This window comes from Dromaius novaehollandiae, chromosome 6, assembly GCF_036370855.1.
Source record: "Dromaius novaehollandiae isolate bDroNov1 chromosome 6, bDroNov1.hap1, whole genome shotgun sequence".
Classification (NCBI taxonomy): domain Eukaryota; kingdom Metazoa; phylum Chordata; class Aves; order Casuariiformes; family Dromaiidae; genus Dromaius; species Dromaius novaehollandiae.
This window is the reverse complement of record NC_088103.1, coordinates 39,964,712-39,988,667: the sequence shown is the minus strand read 5'-3', so window position 1 is coordinate 39,988,667 and position 23,956 is coordinate 39,964,712. Positions and strand designations below refer to the sequence as shown.

Here is a 23,956-nt window from a genome sequence, read left to right as displayed (position 1 = left end):
GGACCCTAAATGACAGTTTCCACAGACACATAAAGACTTGTAAAGACCTAAAGTTGGTCTTTCTGCCATATCTTCACCCACTGCCCTTTTTCACATCATGTTTAGTCTAGTAAAGGGTTGCTTTGTGCAAAATGTTGGTGGCCTATAAAGCATCGGTATCAATGGCATCCAAGCACCTCAGCAACTTATATAAACATATCAGGGTCTGGCAGAAAAGAGATATGTTTTTCTCTGTAGTATTTCCACTAAGAGACTGTCTAGAACTTCATTGTTTTAAGGGTTGAGAATTATCTTCCAATTTCTAGTCTAAATTTAGTCATTATTTTATATTTATTTTTTATTTTGTCATTCAGTTTGAGAACTTACCTTCCTGGTGCATATTTAGAGAACACTCACATACTCTCTCAGTCTTCATTTTGCTTATGTAAACAAGCCAACCTCCTCTTGTAAGGTAGGCCCTCTGTTTACCTGATTAGGCCAACAGTCTGTCTTTGCAATGCATCTAGTGTGAGCTCAGCTCTCCTAAAATAACTTGTTCAAAACTGTGTAATGTATTCCAGCAGAGGCATCTTCCCGGGATTTACAATACAACACTAATAATTCCAATATTTTCAAACTTCCTAAAACCATACATTTTTACAATTATGTCTGCCTTTTTTATGGCAGTTGGGAGCTGCGAGCTCACCGTTACCCTGTGATTGACTAGCACATACAAGTCCTTCTCTTCAATTGCTTCCACCTCAAGTTTCTGCTATTAGTCCTCTAATGGGGTAACGTTTTTCTTCTATACAGTGGAATTTCATCCAATTTCTGTAATTCCCATTTTTAAGTTCATCCGAGTGTTTTTTAATGGAATTCCAATATTTCTTTCTAACAGGTCATGCCTATTAACTTTATGTGACTGGTAAACTCCACTATTAAATTACAATAATTTGTCTTAAGGTCATCAATAAATACATTAAACAAGTTCAGCACCAAGACTAATTTTTGAGAATTTCTCCAGTAGTCTTTCCCTGCACAATGCTTTCCTATTGTCCTTTCGCCCTTCAATTCATCAGTTAAATCCCTTACTGTCCAGCTCCTTGCATACAGTCAATGCAAAAACATGACAAAATATTAAATACTATAATAATATTTTCTTTCAAAATCTCTTCCAAAGCACTTAGTGTACTACTAAGCCTGTTGTGACCTGAATCACTTCTTCCCTATTTTCAGAAAAGACTTTCCATTTGCTTTTCTCCTGTCTTACGGTCCCATAAGGTCCCTCCTGCTTTTGGCCCTGCAATTTCACATGTCACTTCTAGGATGTATATTACCTAATGCATAATCTGAGTACATTAAGCTTCTTGAGTTTTGCTTCCAACTATGTTGACGGTAATTTTCATAAACATACATTCATTATTATTAGCAATCCAGACTTTACACTGTATCCGATATCATCATCCTTATTGAAAACTGAAGCTAAGTATATACTGACATTTTAGGCTATACCTCAGTCATCTTTAAACTCTAACCCATCCTTACTGCATAGAAGCCGCCCTCTTTTCCTGTTCTCCAGAAGAATTCTCTGCTTCTTACAGAATTGTGTCTAAGTAGTGGTTTGGTGGATTTCCTAGATTTTTGTTCTTTATATCCTACTTTTAAACCTTATTGTGAGATGGATTTTATATTTACTGTAAGAAAACATCAAAGTCATTTTGGAAGCTTATGTATCCACTTCATCATCAATTCCTGTTCAGTGTTTCAAGAATTATACTGTCTTCGCACATAGCTATATGCATTTACTCAGGAGCCTCTATGAAAACCATTAAGGCACTTAGAAATTCAACCATTCACTGTAAATCATAGTGATTAGATTTAGGCATGCAATCACTGACAGGAGGAGGTTCTGTACAAGCACAGCTACATGTGGATATATACACATTTTCCTACCAAAAAATTCCAGAATCATGACCTCAAAAAATTCTGAAAGGTCTTAAAATTTGTGATCTCTCTTTGTTAATTTAGTAATTAGGTTTGCATTACTGTTGTAAATTCTAATGACAACTGACAATTTTTACTTCTTGGAGTTTTTACAACAGTATATGTCATTTATGAATGTTAAAAATTCAAAATGAATTTCAAAACAAAGAAAGCTGAAATAAGAGTATGCCACACTTAGTAGATTTTATTACAAGGGTAGATGTGCTTCTTGACTTACATTAAATTCCTTCTTCAGTTGCTACAGGCAGGCTATTAACAAGGGAAAGAAAATCAATTCTGAAACAGAAGCCAGTAAGCTGAATGAATACTGGTTACCTCTCAAAAAAAAAAAAAAAAAAAAAATTGAAAACTTATATATGAAGCTGTTTTGATTGTTTAAGCATTACACATAAACAGTCCTCTTTGCTATACACAAATAAAATGTAAACATATTTCACTCTTTTATTCTGGCATAGAAATTAATACAGGGTGCCAAAGATAGTTTTTCTCAGAAAAAACTGTGCAGAAGAAAAGAACCAAAGAATATGCTACGAAAGCTTATTAAAGCATAATGCAGCAGGCTTCTTTAAGAATAATTAAATTCATTTCCTTCCAACACATTTGGGCATTCTAAATGTACACTGACATCATACCTAACTTCACTGTAGTAATTCTTCTATGCTATGGAAACATGTGAGGGGTGAACTAGTTTGTGATGAAAAACTAATTTTTTTTAATACAACCTGATTTTGCCAGGGAGTGCTTTGCTGTTGAGGCTGAGAATCATAATTTAAACTGACCCTCTCAATTAAAACACAGACACTTCTGAACGCTTTGTTTACTCTAGAGAGGAAGACTAGTAGAACAGTTATTATCTCCTGCTTATACTATTTTCTTCCCTGAGCCTTACTAATTGTGTGAATCATTCTTAGACACAGCTGAGCTATTCAAGCTAATAAATGATAGCTGACAATCTCTGACAGCACAGGTAGGAAACTATTGAACTATAATTGTGGCACAAAGGCAACAGATCCTGCTTTAAAACTGGGAGAAAATTTTGCTACTAAGACAACTTGAGATCAGACTTACAAGTCTGACAGTTATAAAGAGGTGCATGAAGGCAGCTGATCAGGAGGCGGGAATGTTATTGCTGTCCTTAGGGACAGAGGACATCAATTGGATAATCAGGACAGTGTTTTAAAGCTATATGTTTGTGTTACATACACATTTGCTGCTTTGCAGAATATGGTCGCAAATGATGAAAAGAAGGAAAAACATCTGTTACTGCCTCAATGATAGAAATTCCTTGCCATAAAATTAGTTTTCTGAGACTGAAGAACATGTTGTTACTTTTGTTATTAATATTTGCATAGCTACCAGGAGCCCAAGCTTTATGATTACTTACTACTTCAGGGACCACTGACCGTTATTTGAGGTGCTGGTTGCAGTTGAGTAACTGCTTTTCAGTAAATATTACAGCTTTCAAATTCCATTACCAGGGGAGTCTGAATTACACCTACTCTCAAAATATAATAAAAATGAGTAGAAACAAGTGATGGGGCTTTGCCATGTATTCCATTCAGAAATCTAGCCTGTTCAAGCATTTTCAGATGGAATCCTTTTTAACAATATAAAACATGATACATTGAAAAGGTGGGGACTGTCAAAGATCTGTTAGTCCAAGAACTTAGACAGCTAAATGTAGGAACAGTGAATCTGGATGATAAATCCTGTCCTTACTTGGGCATTAGGTCCTGTAATAACAAAGATACCTTACACAGATCTCCTCTCAAAACCATGAAAGATGCATAAACTATTGTTACCTATGGAAGTCTGAGACAGCTAAGCTTATGCTATCTCCATTCATCCTTACTTTCCAATCAACCTCTGTACTACAAAAGTGAAGAAAAAATGTAGCATAAACTCTTCTCATTACTCAACAAAGAAATATCCAATACATGTGTGTCAGTGTATAGCTACTACCTGCTTCTGTGAAAACCTGGTAGCTGTTCATGCTACACCTATTAAACAGATCTACTTGTAGAAGCTGCTGTAAGTTGAAGGTGCCATACAGCACCATCTTTTTTAATGACCACTAATGCAATTATGGTGTATTTCTGCTTATTTGATCTGCTAGACATTGTCTGTCTTAGCCATGTGATTATGTGTATTGCCATGGGATAAATGCCATTCAAAAAACATGAATCATATGAATCAACTGCTTTCTTGCAAAACCAAAGCCAAAGCTAGTAGGTTCCATCCTATTTGTTGGTGTGAAACATCACTGTCATACTGTCCGCAGTGACCTGATCTACTTCTCCTTTGATGTGAAAGAAGATCTTATAGCTAAACAAAATGCTTTTAGTATCAGGAAATTTAAATGTAACATTTTCCCCTGAGAGTTCCAGAGACCTCCTCCTGATTGAGCACCCAGCTGTGTGCCTGATGTAACCCTTACAAATGGAAGAGGGGCACTGAGTAGTGTGAATCTAGAGTACAATTTTATGAAGAGAGCAGGACTTCATCTGAAATGGTTACACTTTGCTCCTACTTTCTGTGTTTGGCAAGTAAGTCAGTGCTACACGGTGCTGAACAACTTGTATTCTGAGGTCATTAGGCTCACCAGTGACACGTCACTGGGTAGTTGCTGATGAAGACTTACATGTTTTCAGGAAATTGCGATATGGATGCACCCATCACACATCCTTTCTTTCAAAGTCAAGAGAGACTGCATTTTGAAAGAGGATATGTTGTGTAAGAACTACCAGGGATTTATTATGATTTAGAAAAATAGTATTCAAACTTGCTAAATAGGAAGCATGCATAATAAAAGTATGAGAGGAAGCAATTGTGAGCCATTGATCCAAATAAACAATCACTTGCTGGGATGTGGGCTTTTTCTTGTGCATGTGAAAATCCTGCAGACAACCAGATGCAAAAATGGAGGTAATATAGATGACTTTGACAGAAAAATGACAAGTCTTTATATATTATCGTCTCTATAATGAGAACTGTAAATCCTTCTACCATAGAAAAGGAAATGGTAATGATCAGTAACTGCAGCACCCAAACTCAAAACTTCCCAGTGAAAGACATGAGTAATCTTAGCTCTGATTCCAGCATAACAGCAGGCATAAAAGGAGAGTGGTGAAGTACATATGAACAACATAACTTGAAATATCAGTTACAAGGGTAGTGAAGTAACTATTTCTGCTTCCTCAGGAACTCATTCATCATATATTCTATTCTTGATAAGTCACAATGAATAATGTGAAGATAGGAGATTGGTACTCAGAATGTATTTGAATAATGTAAGACATCTGCTGAAATAAATATATAGTCCTTTACTAAAGTATTGTGTGAAGGCATGTATCAGATTCAGTGTTGCTATCTTACTTATTCCTAGGAATAGAATACCTCCCAAGGAAGTAGTAATTTCCTGAGCTTTAACAGGATTAAATGAATCCTTTAGTGGCAAGTTGATATAAAATACTGCTGTTTTTTTTAACCAACATGATCTAACCAATACAATGTGACTACAGTAGTGGAAAGGACTACAATGCAAATAGTTCGGTGTCTGAGCATTTATGCGTAGGCCAGCTTCTTGTGACTTCCAAAACTTTGCATTAGAATACAGAGCTAACTGTCTAATCACCACAGAAAGGCAAAGGTGGCTAATTCTGGAAATTTAATCTTAGAATAGTCTACAGAATGCTCAGAGACCATCTAAAAGAGTTCCTTACTCTGAACCGGAACACTTCTCTGCCATCAGTAACTTGATTCTCCTGAAGAGTCCTTTCATCAGCTTAACAATAACATGATTTTTGTAAGGATTATCATCCTTTATCTGGAAGCTCTTTGATATGATAATAGACTGATTTCAACCACCTTTGCTGATTATGAAGATGAAACATGGTAATCTAAGATATATAGTTGTAGAAGATCATAGGCATTAGAACTGTGCCCCACTTCAGGCTGCCCTTGGAAACTATAACCTTTGGACAGGGACCAACCATGACTTCCCTCTCTTTGAGTCCTAGGAAGGCCTTTTAAAATCTCTTTTATACTCAGAATCATAAAGTTAGCATAAAAAATAGACTTCTTGTTTTCTCTGAAAAGTTCCCTACTCCATTTATCATTTGAAGATCTTATCTACTGTCAATATGTCCAAGTGAGAACTTTATACAGGTAATGTGCATGTCAGACATTTGGTTGGAGCAGAATTAATCACTGTATGAAAAAGTCGAGAGCTAAATAGTAAACTTGTGGACTTAGGAAGGAAAACACAGAAGACAATATCACCATCCTGAACCTTGGTTGCCAGAACTGGACCTTAGCATTCCATTTTCCTCTGTGTAAAACAGGAAGTCACTTCATTTCTAGATGGAAGATGATTTTATGAAAAATTAACAGGACAGGAAAGGAACGCAAAACACAAGCACCATCATCTCTGAGACACAACAGTCTAGACTGATGAATTTCCACACCTCTCAAAAGTAAATATAAAAAATCTGAACAACTGTGGTAGAGAAGAATGAATGAAAGGCCCGATTTAAAAAAAAAAAAAAAAGGAATCTAACCATTGTTCAAGGATTCCTGTGATCAAGCATTAAAAATGTTTGCCATTAAGGTGTTACACTGCATTAGAAACAGTACAATAAGGAGTTGCAAACTGTAAACATCTAACAGTTGCACATCACAGGTATGTATCTCAATAACATTTGTCTTACAGATACAGCCATCTTCCTTATGATATAGGCATCTTCCGATCTTAAAGGTGAAAGGAGAAAGGAGTGTGTAATGCATTTACAGCTTAAATGGCTTCAGGGATAGTTTAGGAAGATCATTTGGCAACTGACGTTGTTCTATCCTTAGAAAGTGGGATCAGTGGGTGAAAAAAAGAAGTTAACCTTGAGGAGTTTGATATAAAATAACACAAGCAAAAAAGTTAACAAGTTCCATAAATTCATGTTTGGAAACTGTGTGACACTTGTATTCATGGATGACATTCATGTATGACTAAGAAAAGGATAGCTTTACCTAATACAACATAGGGATAATACTTCTCTGCCAGATTACTTTAGAGATTGAAGATGACTGCTTTAATCCAGGATCTTGAATGAGGAGGTTCCTCAGCAGACAACTTTATCATATATAAATATATGAAACAGGCTCTATATTTTACAATCAAAAGGGTTTTTTTCCCCACTTGGAAATCTGCAGAATATTTGTAATTATGGTTACAATGTTCCTGTTTGATTTCTGGCTGTAGAGCACTAAAATGTACTTTGACCTTGCTCTGGTTTCCTGAGCAAATCACAAGGGATTGTGAAAGCTATTTTAACAATTTAATTTTTAAGAATTAATTTTTTAAAAAAGCTATAGCCAAAAGCCTTTCATCCACATAAAGTGCTCCTGATTAGCGCAGGACACACAGTACTTACAAATGCAGCTGTACTATTGGTAGCTATGAATATTACTGAACCTTCTGGCAAAAAATAATATATCACTGCACTGATTTTGCTGAATCTGCCACTGTGCAGCATCTCACCTATTCCAGAAAATACTTAGTGAAATTGATTCCAATGAAGTGAAAGAAGAATATAAATTCTAACCAAACACACCCAATGTTAGCTCTGAAGTTTGAAATATTGCAGTAGGATATAGACATTCAACCTTTAAGAAAATTAGAGACTAAGAAAGCTAAAGACTAACAAAAAATTACATACAAATATCTATATATGTGCCTATGCGTAGATAAACATAATATATGAGTATATGTACATGTTCAATAATTTTAATTTCAGATATAAAATTGAGGATCAAAAATCTGATTCATTTTAGAAAGGAATTCAACAGCCCCAACTGACAAAAACATAAGCATCATAATATAACATTTGTATATAAAACATACACCACATAGATAATAGCTATTTGTATACTTTCTGTATGAGTGAAAACTGTCATTTCAATATGCAGCTAAAATGTCAACATCTTCAGGAGCACAAAATGGTTAAATGGTCATACTAACCTGTATTTTAATTGGCCAGGAAAAATTGCTGACATAGACATAGAAAGTGATGTTCGGGTTGCTCCGAAAGTTAAATTTTTCACAGGAAAAGCTATCTCTGTATTCCTTAATATTAGTCTTAGAAACAACAGGAATCTCTTCTCCAGATATTGTTCCAGCTAAAAATATACACACATACACATATATATATATACATTTATGATTAATATTAAATAATCACAAAAGAAACCAAAGTAAATTTGCATGAGAAACTTAGATTCTGAAATTACTTTTGCATTCTTTATTCTACAGCCTTAATATCCATTTATTATGGTTCCCATGGTACATCAGAAACATTTCATATACATATAGAGATTTTACAAAAACTCTTACTCTGTTTTCCAAAGATTACGAATAAATCATAAAATTGATGGAAGTTACAGGAATTTTATAGCAAATTTATCCCAGTTAGCTAAACAGCTAATACAGTTTCCTCTAGTAATTTACACTCCATTCCAGTAAAAAATCATAGATTAATAAAGCACAGAAAGTGAATTTGTCTACATCTTAAATTATTGCTACAGTGTTTTAACTGTTCTTGAAAGTTTGAATGCCATACTTACTAATAAACATGTATCATTTTTTGCAAATGTATTGATGACTTAGTGCTTATTTGAAATAAATAGAATTTGCGAACTATGGTATGGTAAAATAGATGTTTCTGTAAGACAATCTCCTTTTTAAAAACACGGGATCTTTTTTTTGTTACAATTTCATTTTAAGCATCATGTTCTCCTTGGATGTGTTTTCAGAAAGTCAACAGAATCCATTCAGAGAAACTTTCTAAATAAATCTTTTCTTCCTTTTTATTAAAATAAGAAAGAGTAATGGGGTTCAAAGTTGGTGAAAAAAAGATAAGCAGCTCCTTTTATCAGCATACACAGAAGAACTTCATTGTTTGATATCAATGTTAGGTTAATAATTAAATTTTTAGCTTGAACACTGAAACAAAGAAATTAAAATCTCGGTCTCTCCAGTAGTTAAGAAAGCAATTTATCTTAATTAAAATCACAGCATTTCATAACGCTGTCATTTTAAAAATTTAAATAGAGTACAAGGTTTCCCTACCAAAGTAATTTTAATTGAATAGGAGAGAAACTTAACATATTAATGAAGCTTTGTTCTGATTGCAAATTATCATCTGAGGTTTAAATAATATAATTAATAATGGCATAATCATAGTGGCAAAAGAATACATTTTATAAAGTTTTATTATCAAAATTAGCAACAAAGAGATAATCATGTTAAAATAGCTTGATGGATTATGAGATCATATAAGAAAAAGACATCATACCAAAATGTGACCTTACCTGTAGAACCAATAGACCATGTAATATTGAGGTTAAAGTTGTTTGATGCATTAATTGATATATCCAAATTTTTATTTGACTGGATAAAAAAGGAAAAATAAATGAAAGTTAACAAAATATATCAGAATGTATTAAATATAGCTGTAGTGCACATAACTGAATACAGCTTTTAATCCTCTTCCTTTTTTCAATTGAACCACAAATAGAAACTGTAATATTTTGGTCTACAGAAGCCAAAAGCAGCTCTCTCTTTTGCTTCTATAAGGGCTGGGCATAAATAAGTATATAACTATACAAGTTATCTTTTCAGATTGTGATTCAAATAATGAAATAACTTGCTTTATAAAATTAAAAGAGAAAAATATATTGCATAAGGATACCTTTTAATTAAATTTGAAAATTACCTTTCTTATTCTGGTAATAAAGATTTGTTAAGTGAAGGTTATTCTTTAATTCACCTCCAGAAGTTACTAAAATTTATTATTCATGGCAACAACAACAAAATAAACCAGCTGATATATTTTAGGGATACTTGTTGGTACACATACTATTTAGAAATCTAAGAAAAAAGTGTTTTCTCACTGGATTCATTGGAATACTTTCCAATGCTTCCAAAAAGACTTGTAAAAGCTTTAGTATATTATAGGTGCTTGACAAACCTTAAAAATACAATGCAAATCTTGATCATGGCTCTCCAAAACTTGTCTAAAATTAATCACATTTTCCCACCTGTTCTGGATTTGCTATAAAGTTTATAGCAGTGTGATGGCGATCATCCTCTTGTAATAAGCTGAAGGTAAACTGGTAATCAATCAAAAGGCTGTCTGTGGGCAAAACAGAATGTAAAAAACCAAATAGATTCAAGTGCATATGTATTAATAAAAATCTCACGTGAGCACCTAAAAATTTAATGTTTACTTTCAATTTAAAAAGCATAGCTTAATCTAAAGGTAGAGCCATTCACATGCATTTCACTGTGTAAGTATTTGTCACTATACAATGTCTTCAAGCAATAAGAAAAAAATGAAGAAAAATAACTAAATTAAGAAATAGATTCTATCACAGAGCAACTATTATACATAACTTGAACTAGTCATTCTTCTTTAAGTAATTATCCCAAAATACTCTATCAATTGTATTTGGAGCATTATCAGTTCCTTAATTTTTATGATGAAATAATTATTCAAATATTCTGTTCAAAATGTGTTTAAATGTTTTAGGATTACTGTAAAATATTTTACTGTGTTGTATAAATGGTTTACTCAGCTATATTGCTATGATACATTTTAGTATTGCTGGGTGTTAAAGTTTTAAAAAAAATACAGTTGCATCTACTGTAAAATAATATAGCATGAAGGCCTGATGCTATAGAAACTAACATTGCTAAAGTGGCACAGTGAAATTTTAAATAGAAATTATTTGCCTACCAAGCACATCCTTTCCAAACTGCCAGAATTCTATGTTATTTTCTAAGTGGCAAATGATATAGATTTCTCATACAAAAGAAACAAGCAGCAGTTTAGCACTGACTTCAAGAAGATGACACTTCCAACTACCATTTGTTCTACAAATTTTGCTTTCAGTGTCTTGACTCTTAAAGGAACGAAGTCTGCCAAGCAGCTCCTATTCACATCATTTATGTCACGAAACACTAACAGCACTCCTCTGAGGGGCAACTAAAGCTGGCCGAGGTGCAGAGACTCCATCCTCAGACCATGCTCGCCCTTTTCTGTAAGGAGCATAAATTGATTGGGACAAGTAGGAAGACACAGGTTTTGAGCCAAGCCATTGCGTTCCTGAAGTTGGAGGGACTGGAGTGAGCCTTAGCTGGGTCATAGCAGTAGTAATTACTGAAAAAGGAACTTTGCCGGGAGGCTGGGATTATCAGTGTGAACCAGGTTTCCACCACCTCCAAAATGTGAGAAAAAAAGCCAGTCATCAGTGATGACTGCTGTTGAAGTTCTGTTGCAATTCATAGAGGGCCCATGGAGAATCCCAGCAGGCAATGTTCAGTGCAAACAGATAGTCCAGAACCACTGAAGCCCTCAAAGATATAAATTGTGATAGGATATCAGTAGTCCTTGTGCAATGGTCTGTTAGGAGCACAAGGCGGGTGGAGTGGGTTTGGGCATGCTGCACAGAGGCAGATATCTTCGGCTCTAGCACGCCAAATCTTCCACCTCTTTGACCAATATGGTTCTTAAAGGGACCACAAGAGTCTGGTATTTCTTTATAATGGGAAATAAGGAGGTGCCTTACATACTGTAAGTGGTGCAGATTATTTGGGGAGAATTAAAAGATAGTTACACCCATGTCATCTTTGACTCTATGCCCTAACTAATTTCGAAGCCCCATTTTAATCCCTCTCTTAATGACATTCTACTAGTCACGAACACCATGTGATCAGCATGTTACAAATAAAAAATATGTGGTCATAAACACAAAAATTAGTAAATACAAAAACAGTGCAGGATTAAATCAAAGTAGGAAAAAGCTATGTCAGCCTTCTGTTTGACTCATAGACTGCTTATTGCTGATAATCGCCTTTTCTGCAGCAGCACATTTCCTGAAAAAATATTCTTTATTGTAACCTATGAGAAGCCTGACTTATCAGGAGAAAAAAAGCTTACTGGTCAAGAAGCAAGAATACAGCCCACTGTATTGTCTTAATAATTAAATAAAATGGTGCTTTTTACACTGCGTGTGGCAAGAAACTACACAAACAAAAGGGCTACCTGAACAGAACTACCACTACCTTAGAAACTAAAAATCTACTTTCTCTATTATTAGCCACCACAGTTTCATTATTTAAATAAGTAAGAATAAGTGTATCCAACAGATTTCCTAGATAATGAGTTTTGATCATGTATCTGCAAACTTATGAAAGTGAAAAAACAATAAATAGCCAATTTAAAATAACAATTTATTAACATTACTCTAAACTTCTATAACTATGCAAAAATCATTAATACAGTCTCATTGACTCTATTAGTAAAGTATGCCCTATCTGCACATTTGACACTATGATTGCCATGTACATGTACAGTTAAAGGTAGCTGGACAGCAAAAGATAGCAAGTAGAGTTTAATCCCTATTAAAGGAATTAATAATTCCATTAATAATCATGATTAGCATGCCCAAAAGGCTAGGAATAATGTATAGATGTACTAAAATGTCCTGATCTGGTCAGCTTAGGACCCATGAAATACAAATGGCTGCTTTAGCCGGAATCTTTGCAAAGACAATTATTGTAAATGTACGGTAGACTAGCTTCACAGCATGTAGTCCTGAGGGAATTCTGGCTACTGCTGAGGCTACTACACACAAGACGCATTAATTTAGACAGGTCTTCAGGACAAAGTATTGTTGATTTGCTCAGAATACAGACATTTAAAAATGCCACCGTCGTTCTCTAATAGTCATCCATCTTACCGTGGCCGCACAGAAATGCAGAATGTCACTGAAGACCAGCAGATGTACATGCTTAAGATCACACAATAAGGCAAAACTGGGAATAGACAAAGGAATTCTGTCTCCCAATCATATGAAAGAACAACTTTTGTGCACACAATTTTAAAAACTTTTAAGTTATTTAGTCTTAAAAATAACTATTTTCCCCTTTTATTCACGTTATGTACATATTTCTGTTATTTCAGCATTTGATTTCTCATCATCTACTACACTGTAAAGTTGAAAAATTGTCTTTTAGCTCTATGTCTGATCACTAGGGTTAGCAACTCCACAAATGCTGGGATACTCTCATTTAGTTTATGTTTTACTAGAAAAAAGCCAAGGAAAAAGAAACTTGTGTTTCACAAACAAGAAGTACAGGGAAGCCTCTTCTCATGATAAAAGACATTAAACTAGGCCTTATAACTTCACTATCTGTAACAATTCAGAACACATGCCCCCCTCCCCCTTTTTTTCCTGGGATTTACCTAAAAAATAGTAGAAAAGAATCAGGAAAGAAAACAGATGGTTTTATTAATCACCACATTAACATTATGATAGTTAGCTATCCTACATGGCAGACATTATCTCCTCTGCAGTACTCAAACAGCCTTGAAAAATACAGCTTGTTTTATTCAAGAAGAGTTCTAACACCTAAACACTGTATTTGCCCTGATTCTTCAAAGATGCCACAAGACCTTAAACTTATGCCAAGCCAGGACTATAAAATGGGAAGAGATCTTCATTAAACCACTCAGAAAGAACACAGTTCTTAGCACTAGTAAACACAAATTACGAAGTTTTACTTCCAGAGAAACCTGAGAAGAATCATCAGACCTGTCATAGTCACAGAGAGGAAGTGCAAAGCAGAACTACACCTCTCTGCACAGATGGCTCGAGTACAGGGAAGTTACCTAGAGTGAATATGACTTGAACGCAGCAGAGAGCATTGCCTAATGCAGGTGTATGATTCAACAGTGCAAATGAAGTTGGGTGCAAATGAAAGAGCTGATACTGAGCAAGCACTCTTTGCTATCTTGCTGTGGACTGCCAAAGTACCATGAAAAGGTTTCTTTTCTCTCACAGCCTGAAAGAAGGTTTATTTTCAGAGTGAGGACACTCCTAGCTAGCTTTGAGGAGGATTTGCCTAGGCAAATCTCTTGTATCAAACACCTCAAATACCTGGAAGGCTTTTAAACATTAAAGCTAGGCTTTATGAGAATAAATTAGAATAAATGAGAATAAATGAGAACAAAAAAGAGGAAATTAAAAAATGAGAGTAGAAATTAAAGAGGGACTGTAAAGAAGTATCTGCCCCATCCACTACTGTGTCCGTCTCGCTCTCCTTCCTCCCTCTTTCCACCTGTTTCTCCCTACACCGCAGGAGACACTCCTGCACAGGTATTCAGCAGCCCTCTGGGCTGAATCGTCTCCGTCTCCGTCTCCTCCAGGAGGTTCGCCCTCTCCAGACTGCAGCATGCAGAGCAACAGCTTCCCTTTCCACTGCCAAGCCTCATCCTGAACAGAACCGTAAAACATAATGTATGCTAATGATTGTAACTGCGCATAAACAAACTAAGAAGGTAGACAGTACGTCACACCGTATTTGCCAATTCATAGTCCCATTCAGTCTAGAGAGAATATCCTGTCAATAAATACAAAATTTCAAGTAAAATTTAATTACAAAAGTATAACCAATTCTGAGTAGTTGAATGAATAAACAGCTAAACATTCATTTAAAGCATATTCAGCATATCTTCTTAACATATATATTTACAGTCAGGAATTTACAGATGCCTGGCATTTTACTGCATGTACTTTTCTTTCTACTGTAAACCTTGATCAAGCCATCAATGAGCATTTTTACTCTTTACATACACGAGATTTTTCAAAAGTGGTTCTGTTTATAAAGAAACACTCTTAAGAACCGATTGCTTCAATTAGGAAAAAAAAAGATCACAGATACATTAAAATTAAGAAATCTACTGCATTTATACTGCAACTGCTGAATTAGTTTTTCTTATAAAGGTGTCGGTTTTTTATTTCCACTTATCTTTTTAAAAGTCACTTTCTACGATTTTGCATTTGAAAAATTAAACATAAAAATGAAAAAAACCTTTATCTGCACTATGAATCCCACCTCTGTTCAAAAAACATTTCCTCAATCTAAATTTAATGCTCAACACGTTTTGTCATTCACAAAGTGTTAATCAGCTATAATGATTTTCTAAAGAGACTAGGCAGTCAACTATCTTGAGCACTGCATATGTTTTAACTCTGGAAAAAAATTTAATGACAGATATCAATGTTAAAGAATGCGTTTTACACTCCTATTTTGAAAAAGTTGACTGAAAAAGCGTTTACGTATCTCCAATCTATCAGAAATATTATGCAGTAGCAAGTTTTCTCTTCCTTTTAGGTCATTTCAGTAAATTCTTAATATGCAGCATTTCATTTGATTTTCTTTCTCAGAATCCTGCGTGCTTACATTTTTTCACTTCATATATTTTAAATAAATATTCTTCAAAAAACTAATGCACAGAGTTTCCCTACACCAATGCAAAAGCATGGGAAAGCAAATGTGAAACAATATTACATGAGAATAGCAATAGCCCCTTCCTATTTTGGTTGGTACAAACGACTGCAGCGTCTAGTGCATTGAATGGATCAGATACGCAGCCCAGACGTTCAAGCAGCATCTGATACAGGACAAAGATGGCTCAAAGGGAAGCCAGACAGAATTTAAACAGCCACATACTAGAGTGTAATCTATAAACCCCTTGAATTTCTATATGTCTATATTTTCACCAAAAACTTTCTGAGAACCTAAAAAACTCCTACACAAACTCGAAGAACCAGGAGCTCAGGTCTTAATTCCCCTGTCACACAGTGTATTTTGAATCCAGAGACTACATATGCTTGAGTCTTAAGTCTCCCCAAGAGCCAGTCCAGTGTACTCTAAGCATATCCACTGCAGAGTTCAGCACAAACTTCAGGAGCCATAGCACTGCGGTCATAGCCTCCTCTTTAGAGGACTCACCAGGAAAACATGGTGTATGCTTTCCTCTTTTTGATGGTGCTAAAACAAGCTCCTATTTTTGCCTATCAGGGAACATGTTTCTTTCACCTTACTTAGGGAAGGGAGAAGCACTGGAAGGATTCAGACCATGAGGAAAAAAAGAATTTAATTTTCACACAGTCAGAAAGAGACAAAAGGAAGTCAATTGGCGTATGCACTCAGCAGAGAAAGGGGAGTCTACAGTCTGGTTTCTGTTCCCAGGCCTGTTACTGCATTTTGTACTAAGAAATCATTGAATAAAGCAGAAAAAAGAACACTTGGACATAAGACAATAATACCATCCCAACAACATCAATGGTTAAATATAACAAGGACTTATAGTTACTGAGTCTTTTCATACATCTATTCTGAATTTTTCAAAAACCTTGACTGCTTTCACAGTTAAAAGAGCTGTTCAAATCAATTCCAGATGTCAGTAATGAGCACATGTGAGAACACAGCAATAATTAGTTGAAGAAAGCCATTTAATTAAATGAGAAAATAAATTTCAAAGCAATAGCTTAATTCTAGCATTGCTGTGAATTTTCAAGAGACTTTCTTCTTTCTTCAATGAAAGCACATGCCTTCTAATAAGTTTAAAGGGAGTTTTGTGCATGCATCCAATAAGGAACACACCTATTTTCATAGTTGAGCTTTTGTATTAAAAAAAAAAATCTTTTAAATGTTTTCCAAAACCCCAGAATGTCCCCAGTAGAACAGAGGCTAAACCAAAGTCCTCAGAGATTTGAAATTCTACTTCGTTATTTCTTAACGCCACCACAATCCTCTAAGAATACATAGTTTTACTGGTTATTAATTAAAAAAAAAAAACTTCTAATAGAAGTGTAGTATAAATTAGTGATGTTATATACAAAAAGGTATGCTTAAGAAGAATATTAAGGCTGTAAAATGAAGCACTACAATCAAGGTGGCCTGTGAAATATATTTGGGTGAGTGCTCACTTAGTGGGCAGCTATTCAACACTGTTTTACATTCAGTACTCAGTGTTGGACCTATGCCTCATTTACTACATACTATACAAACTCTTTCTAAAGACAGAATTAATTTCTAATGGTGCTTTCCATAGTATTCCTCACTATCATTTTCTGAGTTCTTCAGAAAAGTTAATGAATTTGTTACATTACTCTGAGATGAAGAAGTTTTATTAGTCCCATTTTTTAGAAGAGGAAATGAAACAAAGAGACCAAGGACAAAAACATCCATTAATCATGAGTAGCCAATTTGAAACACCTAGAGTTTGATTTTTCAGAATACTTGGAATTATAAAGCACTGCATATGTTCATTCTTATTTTGCAGCTCATTCCCTCATTCATTCCAATTCTTCCAACTTCTGCAACAAAATAGGAAGAAACATACATTCATCTCTTCATTACAGGACCACTAATTCATCTCTCCAAACAGATCCATTCTGTGCATTTTAGAGTGAAAGATCCTTGAGAAGCAATGTGTAGTCATGTTATTAAAAACCATATAAACATATCCTAACTCAGAAGCAAATCAAAAGAGATTGTGTCTGCAACCTCAGTACTTCCACTTTACTGGCAGCCACTGCCTAAATAGCATACTTCAATAAGGGGGGGGGGGGGGAGGGGAGGGGAGGGGTGTCTAATTATGACCAAGAATCACATTGGAGTAAATTGCAGAGAATTGCTCTACTTCCGAGCTGGCTTCTTGCTTCACCCAGATCTTTCCCATAGAGCATCCAGTTGATTTCTTCTCTCCTAGCAGGAAGGAAAGAATGAATCCCAGTTGCCAGACTGGGAGCAAGATCAAACACACACATACAAATCGTAAGCCACTTCTCCAGTGGATCCTGTCTCCTAATTTCTTATTACATGTTTCTAAAACTGAACCACATGACTAAAGCTTTTCATATACCCATAAAATTCCTCTCTGAGAAGTATGTTCAATATTTTGGCCCCAAAAGTTATAGTCAGTCTGTTACCAGACCCACTAGCAATATAGCCCAGCTCCTAATTACAACATAACTACCACCATGTTTTATATGGTGAGGATGAGGTGAGGTGAGGATCACACGATCTCACATGATCTCCATCTAAAGAACAACTCAAGTGTTTTCTCTGCACTTTTTTTTTTTTTTTTTGATAACTAATAATCACAACTAATTTAAAGTGAAAACTAGGCTAATGGACACCAAAAGATGTCAGCATGCCCTTACTGAAAGGGATTTCTTATGGCCAATTTGCACTGACAATGGGTGGTCATTAAACTTCAAGAAAGAGATAGTACGCTAATAAGGCTGCTAGTCATATAATAGAAAATTAAAATGTTTAATGGCTAAAAGAAGGGTAAGAGAAAGAAAGGTGAAAAGCCTCTTCATTCACTGAATAAATAGTTGGTCTTATGTATAAATATGTACATATTAGTAAGAACTTTGAGACCACAGGAAACTGTATTTCAACCAGTAACATTATTTCTCATTCATTTCCACCTGTAACATTATTTCAATATTGTTATTACAGTAAAAGGCAAGCTGAGACTCTCACATGCCAGAGTTGGTATTTTCATGATAAATCTGTATGACTGTATTACAGTAACTTATCTTGTGAATAGAACCTTTTTTTTCCCTGAGGAAAGCCCCCCCGCACACACAAAATAGAGCTGTTCTATTTTTACCTCTTGAAACCACTTTTAAAGTTAGAGTAGGAACCTCCCTCACGATTGTAACATCAGCCCCACCACAGTCAGTCTTCCCACACTTTTCTATTTAGAGAACTCTATTCATGATGGTTCTGGAAGTTATACTCTCACCTCTTCATTGTACAGGCAGTTTGTCTCTCTCACCCGCTCTTTACAGATCTTGCTCTGTAGTTGTTACAGGAGTTTGCTGAGTACAGTACTACTTGTATTCTTTTCTATTTGCAAAAACGCAGCTTTCGAAACCAAGTTCCACTCTCAAATGCTATAAATCATATTCATTTGTGACCGAAATAAATCCTGCTTGCATTGTATGGAAGTTAGGCGTTACCACAAGACCTATTTTCAACCAGGATAATTATTTCTGAACTTTCATAGCAGTGCCTGATTCATTCGTCTGCTCACTGTATCTCATTTACCATTGTCTCATTTTCCTTGTTACACTGAAGTAGGTTGGTGTCCAACATTATTTGCCCATTGTGATAAAACAAAAAGTCATTTACTGTGAGGTCTCTACTATCAACTAGGAAAACTTGCATTTTGGCTAAACATGACGGTGGAATGAGTCTCAAAATCCTTCAACAATTGCTATTTATATACCTCTTTTTCCATGCAAAGACAGAGTTAATGAGAATGAATTTCATGCAAGCTCAAAGTTTTAAAAATCTACAGCTACAAATCAGTGCTTATTTTGTGTACTTTAAAAAAAAAATGTGCTAGGCTGTAATGACTGCAAAAAGACATAGGGATTAGAGTCATCTAATTAGAGTCATTAGAGCCAAATTTGGTAACCAAACTTCTTTCTACAGAAATCTTTTCCCTTATGAAAGGCCTAATGATAAGGCTGCTTTTGGGAAAGGCCTAATAATTAGTTAACTTTGATTTTAAGGAAAAGACATACACAGAAAAATCTGTACTGTGTTAAACTTCGATTCAGCTAAATGTTAAATCTCTAGTCTAAACTAATAGTCTAGGTTCACTCTACACTGAACAAAGACAGAGATTTTCTGAAGACAAGCGATCACTTTCTAAGACATGTATTAACAACAGGTAGGATAAGTTACCCTTGATTCTATCTACTAACTGTAGAAAGACTTAGAAGACTAATTAAGGCTGGACACTTAAGTTTTAAAAAGCTAAAGTTAGGTGACGATCATGTCACTTTAATTGTTTTAGAAGTAAAAATGCAGGTATGTTAATGTTATGACAGACTTGCTGCAGAGATCTAAAAACTGAGTAACATTTATGATTACCTACCTGGGTTCTGTTAAACACAGACTAAGAGGATGTTCCCATAAATTTTAAACTGCAAGCCACAGTCAGATCTCAATTATTTTCATAAATTTCTCACCAAACTTTTAGTTGAAAACACTGCACTATTCATGAGGTTCCATGAACAGCTGCAGACCATTTACAAGGTTGGGCAACAACAGCATGGCCCATTAAACAGAGTTTGGAAACCAGAGAAGTGGAGCATTCTGAACAAAATATTAGTAAAAACAACAACAATAAAAATATGTAAGTGCCTCATTTAACAGTTTTTTAAAAATCAATTTTAGAAAAAAGTTCTAGATATTTCCTATCATGGAGCATTTTTAAACTCAGATGATTGCCATTGTGTTAAGTCAAAAATATAGGTGTTTTTTTAGTTTATATAAAAAAACCTCTTCAGTAAATGGCCTTTTGTTTTGTCACAATGGACAACTTTTATAGTATCCTAATCCTTGTAATAGTCTTCAAAGGTAAGAAAACTGGGAGAGAGAAAAGTACAAACAAAACCAAAAGAAAATATCTCATGAAAATATTACAGAAGACATTCAAATTTATCCCTAGAAGAAATTTTCTTCATAATGATGCTTCATCTGCTTCATAACTCTAATATTCAATACTCTAACTCTATTATGCAACATAATTTTGCAATATATTAGCATCAATGCTCTCTAACTTGATTCTCGTTTTTTTCCTTAGTCACATAGTCTATGCACATTGAAGAGAGCTCTGATTTGCCTGTTCTGCCAACTGAAATGGCACTTCTAAGAAACAACATTAAATTATTGTTTGAGTTCATATATTTTTACCAAGCAGGGATGTTTCTTGTCATGCAATTAGTGAGAGAAGTCAAATTTTAATGTTATTTTCAGTCCTGCTCCTGTAATGTTCGGTTTACTGTATAATCCTTATAAATAATGTAGTTTGATTCCTTTTAGAAATAAAGAAAAAAATGACTTTTACTTCTAAAATGAATCAATGTCCATGAAAATACTCTCAATATGGCAAAAATATAAATATTATTTTTTAAATTGTGTATACTTTTGTGCATGTATATGCTCAAATTTTCATACAAATTTAGGTCTGGGGTCATGCAAATTTTAATGAATGCTTCCACACAATAAGTTCTAGTTATAAGCAGAGTTTTTATCCCAGCTCTTCAATAATCCAGACACAGACCTCAGCAATTAAAGAAGCATCCTCTGGTTGATCACATACTACAAGGAGACAGAACATGCATTTTGTAAATTGGCTATAAACATACTTAAATATACAGATGCCCATTTAATATCTCAACATTTTCAAAATTTTTCCATCCTATTTAGTTGAACTTTGTTTAAGAAACATTATATCTATAGTCCAAATATCACAACTTAACCCACATTGCTTGACTCCACCTGATTTGTTTAAAATACACAATATAAATTCAAGTTGAGATGTTTCAACTTTTTTGATATTCTTTGCTGTTCCTCAAAAAATTTTAACATGTTAATTCTGAGGACTAAAATAGAAAACTTCTTTTACAGAAAATGAATCCACAGCACTTTCAGCAGAACTGCACTTCATACTGAAGTGGAATGATGTATTTTGTATGCTCCAGTGTGTGGTCTCATGTATTTTAAAGCAATTAATTGCAGCAGATGTTTGTAATGTAAAAAATATGGTATGCTAAATCACCATACTTGCACAATGGATAGTAGAATGTTTTTACGTTACAGCTTTGAAAATAAAGTGCAACACAAGCACCTGTTCATTTAAAATCCCATCAAGTGTATTTAAAGTAAAATCTGCTGACTTAACATTCTCACTGCTTTTTACTCATGCTGAGAATTAAGTGCCAAATCAGCAAAATACTTTGACAAATATTAAATTTCAATTATTTACAAATGAGATTACATAGACATGATTTTGCCTAATTTAGCCTACACAGTCTTTAAAACAGATAAGAAGAAATACCTCAACTCTTATTAGGGAAGGAAGTATAGACTGACAAACATGAGAAGAAATAGAACCAGGGTTTTTGCCCCACTTCCGAAGTTTAGGTTGTAGGGCTGGCAGCTAAGCATATAAAATAATAATCTGTGTGGGTAAGCTAAGCAAATGGAAATAACAGAGGGAGGAAAAATGGGGCCCTAAAGGCTGGTCTTCTCTACCTCGAAGGAATCACCTGCTCTTCACACAAGAGTTATTCTTTGCGCCGGAGATGGAATGTCGACCACAGTGGCAAAGCTCACTGACTTCTTTTGGAAAGTGACTTGGAACACTTAATTTACACCTCAAACAGCTACCAAACATTAAAAGTAATATTGTATTTTCCTAGTGTTACTTTTTTTCCTACACAACAGGAACTGGATATGGCTGTGTTATCATTAATTCATGACTCTTTTGGCCATGGAAAAACAGTACTGCTAACTGAAATGCATGAACTGAATAAGCCTCTTCCCCATTTGCTTTGTCAGATGATTAGCTTAATACAGAACCTATTTCAACTTTCTGAGGGATATCAGACACAAACTTTTTGACACTGCTTTCCTATGAACTGATTTATCATGTAAAGAAACCCAGCAAGCTGTAGCAAATTCTATTTGACAGTCTATTTGTTCTCCTTATTTGAAACCCAATGATCATGCATATCATCTGTACTTGATCTTCACAGGATATATATTGTGGTAGGCAATCCCTTATAATGAACATGAGGATGACGACATATTTGCATGATGCAGTTGTACATTGTCTTCCCTAGATGAATTTCATTTTTCTCTTTCCACCATTTAGTCTCCTGTTCATTTTAATAATCATTGCTCTTCATCTTTTCTTCCATTAGCCACTCCTAATGTCAGCAAAAGTTCTAACATTTTATACTCTGTCTAGCCATATTTTCATATACCTGTACAGAAGCAGTGCCATTTCTACTCTACAAGAGAAGAGTAGAATTCTACAATTATGGTTTCGTTGATGAGAAAATTGTGAGATTTTTGCGCTATCATGAATTTTCCAGCCACATTCTGCATAGCTTGTCATTCCTCCAAAATTGTTCTGATAGCCATGGCATTTTGTTAAGGGGATAACAGGGGAAAGCATTTTTATTTACTCATAGCATTTCAAGAGAAATCAAATATATAGATTTTAATTCTCTACCAGTCTATCTTCATACTCCTTGACACACATATTTTTCAACTTTCCCTTAATGTCTTGCTTGCTATTGCATCTGTTTTGCTAATGTGCATTGTTGCACTGTTGACCTCAGTTTGCTCTTCCATTTTATGTCAATAATACCCTTTATATCAAGTGTCTAGTGAATTACAATTTGCTGTCAGTCAGTTCTATTGCTGGAACATATTTTAAAACAAACAAGAAAAAGTGATAATAAATTAATAACAATGACTCATAGGCTACTTTACAATATACTGAAATTGAGCTGAATTAGCCAGGCAGAGAGAAGAGAAGTTGAACTTGACAATGTCCATATTTTAACCTAATATAAGATTTCTTAAAGTTTACATAACCCAAAGTTTTGCTGTTATTTTGAAACAGAAATGACCCTCAATTCATCTGAATGATCATACAGAGTTCACAGAAATACCCTGCAAGGTTCTATATTCTAAAGTAGAAATTAGTGTTGCAGAAGGATTGCTCTTCTGATCTTTATAAAAATGTTGTTATGGAAATTAGGTTTGTCGGCCTCCATAACAGGGCTCGACCCTAGGTTCCCACAGAAAAGTTCAGAGTCAAATCAAAACAAATCAGATAATTTTAATCACGCGCGTGCCGTAATTACAGCTTGAGCTGGGTGCCTCCGAAGAGGGACCCCAACATAAATAAATCCTGGGTAATTACAGTCTTTTCAACTTACATTTCCCACCCCTCATGCGATAGTTAGACCAATGGTAATTTTTTGGTCTGGGGTCTCCTGCTCCTCATTGGGTCTCATTGTCATTCTGAGGTAAGCTGTTTTTCTCCTTATTTTTGTTTTTTTTCAGTTTCTGATGACGGTTGTACTTCTGTTTTTGTTGGGTCTGGTGGTTGTATCCCAAGGTCTTATTTTTCCCAATTGTTTTGGCGTCTTCCCTCTCGGAGCCAGTGACACAGGTGCGCAGACTGCGTGTGGCTTCCTTATTTTCCCAGCCTGAATGAGCTCTGAGGCACTATTTTTTATT

General features: G+C 34.9%; 1 protein-coding gene across 5 annotated transcripts in view; it reads right to left on the bottom strand.

Moving 5' to 3' along the window:
• Positions 1 to 23,956, bottom strand: part of ATRNL1 (attractin like 1) — a 567,608-nt gene that overhangs the window by 309,505 nt on the left and 234,147 nt on the right. For all 5 annotated transcript variants that reach the window (XM_026096163.2, XM_026096166.2, XM_064514272.1 and 2 more), the window contains exons 23-25: positions 10,072 to 10,166; positions 9,343 to 9,421; positions 7,994 to 8,151 (exon numbers count right to left, since the gene is read on the bottom strand). In XM_026096163.2, the coding sequence (XP_025951948.1) occupies positions 7,994 to 8,151; positions 9,343 to 9,421; positions 10,072 to 10,166 (332 nt within the window). The remainder of the gene's footprint in view (positions 1 to 7,993; positions 8,152 to 9,342; positions 9,422 to 10,071; positions 10,167 to 23,956) is intronic.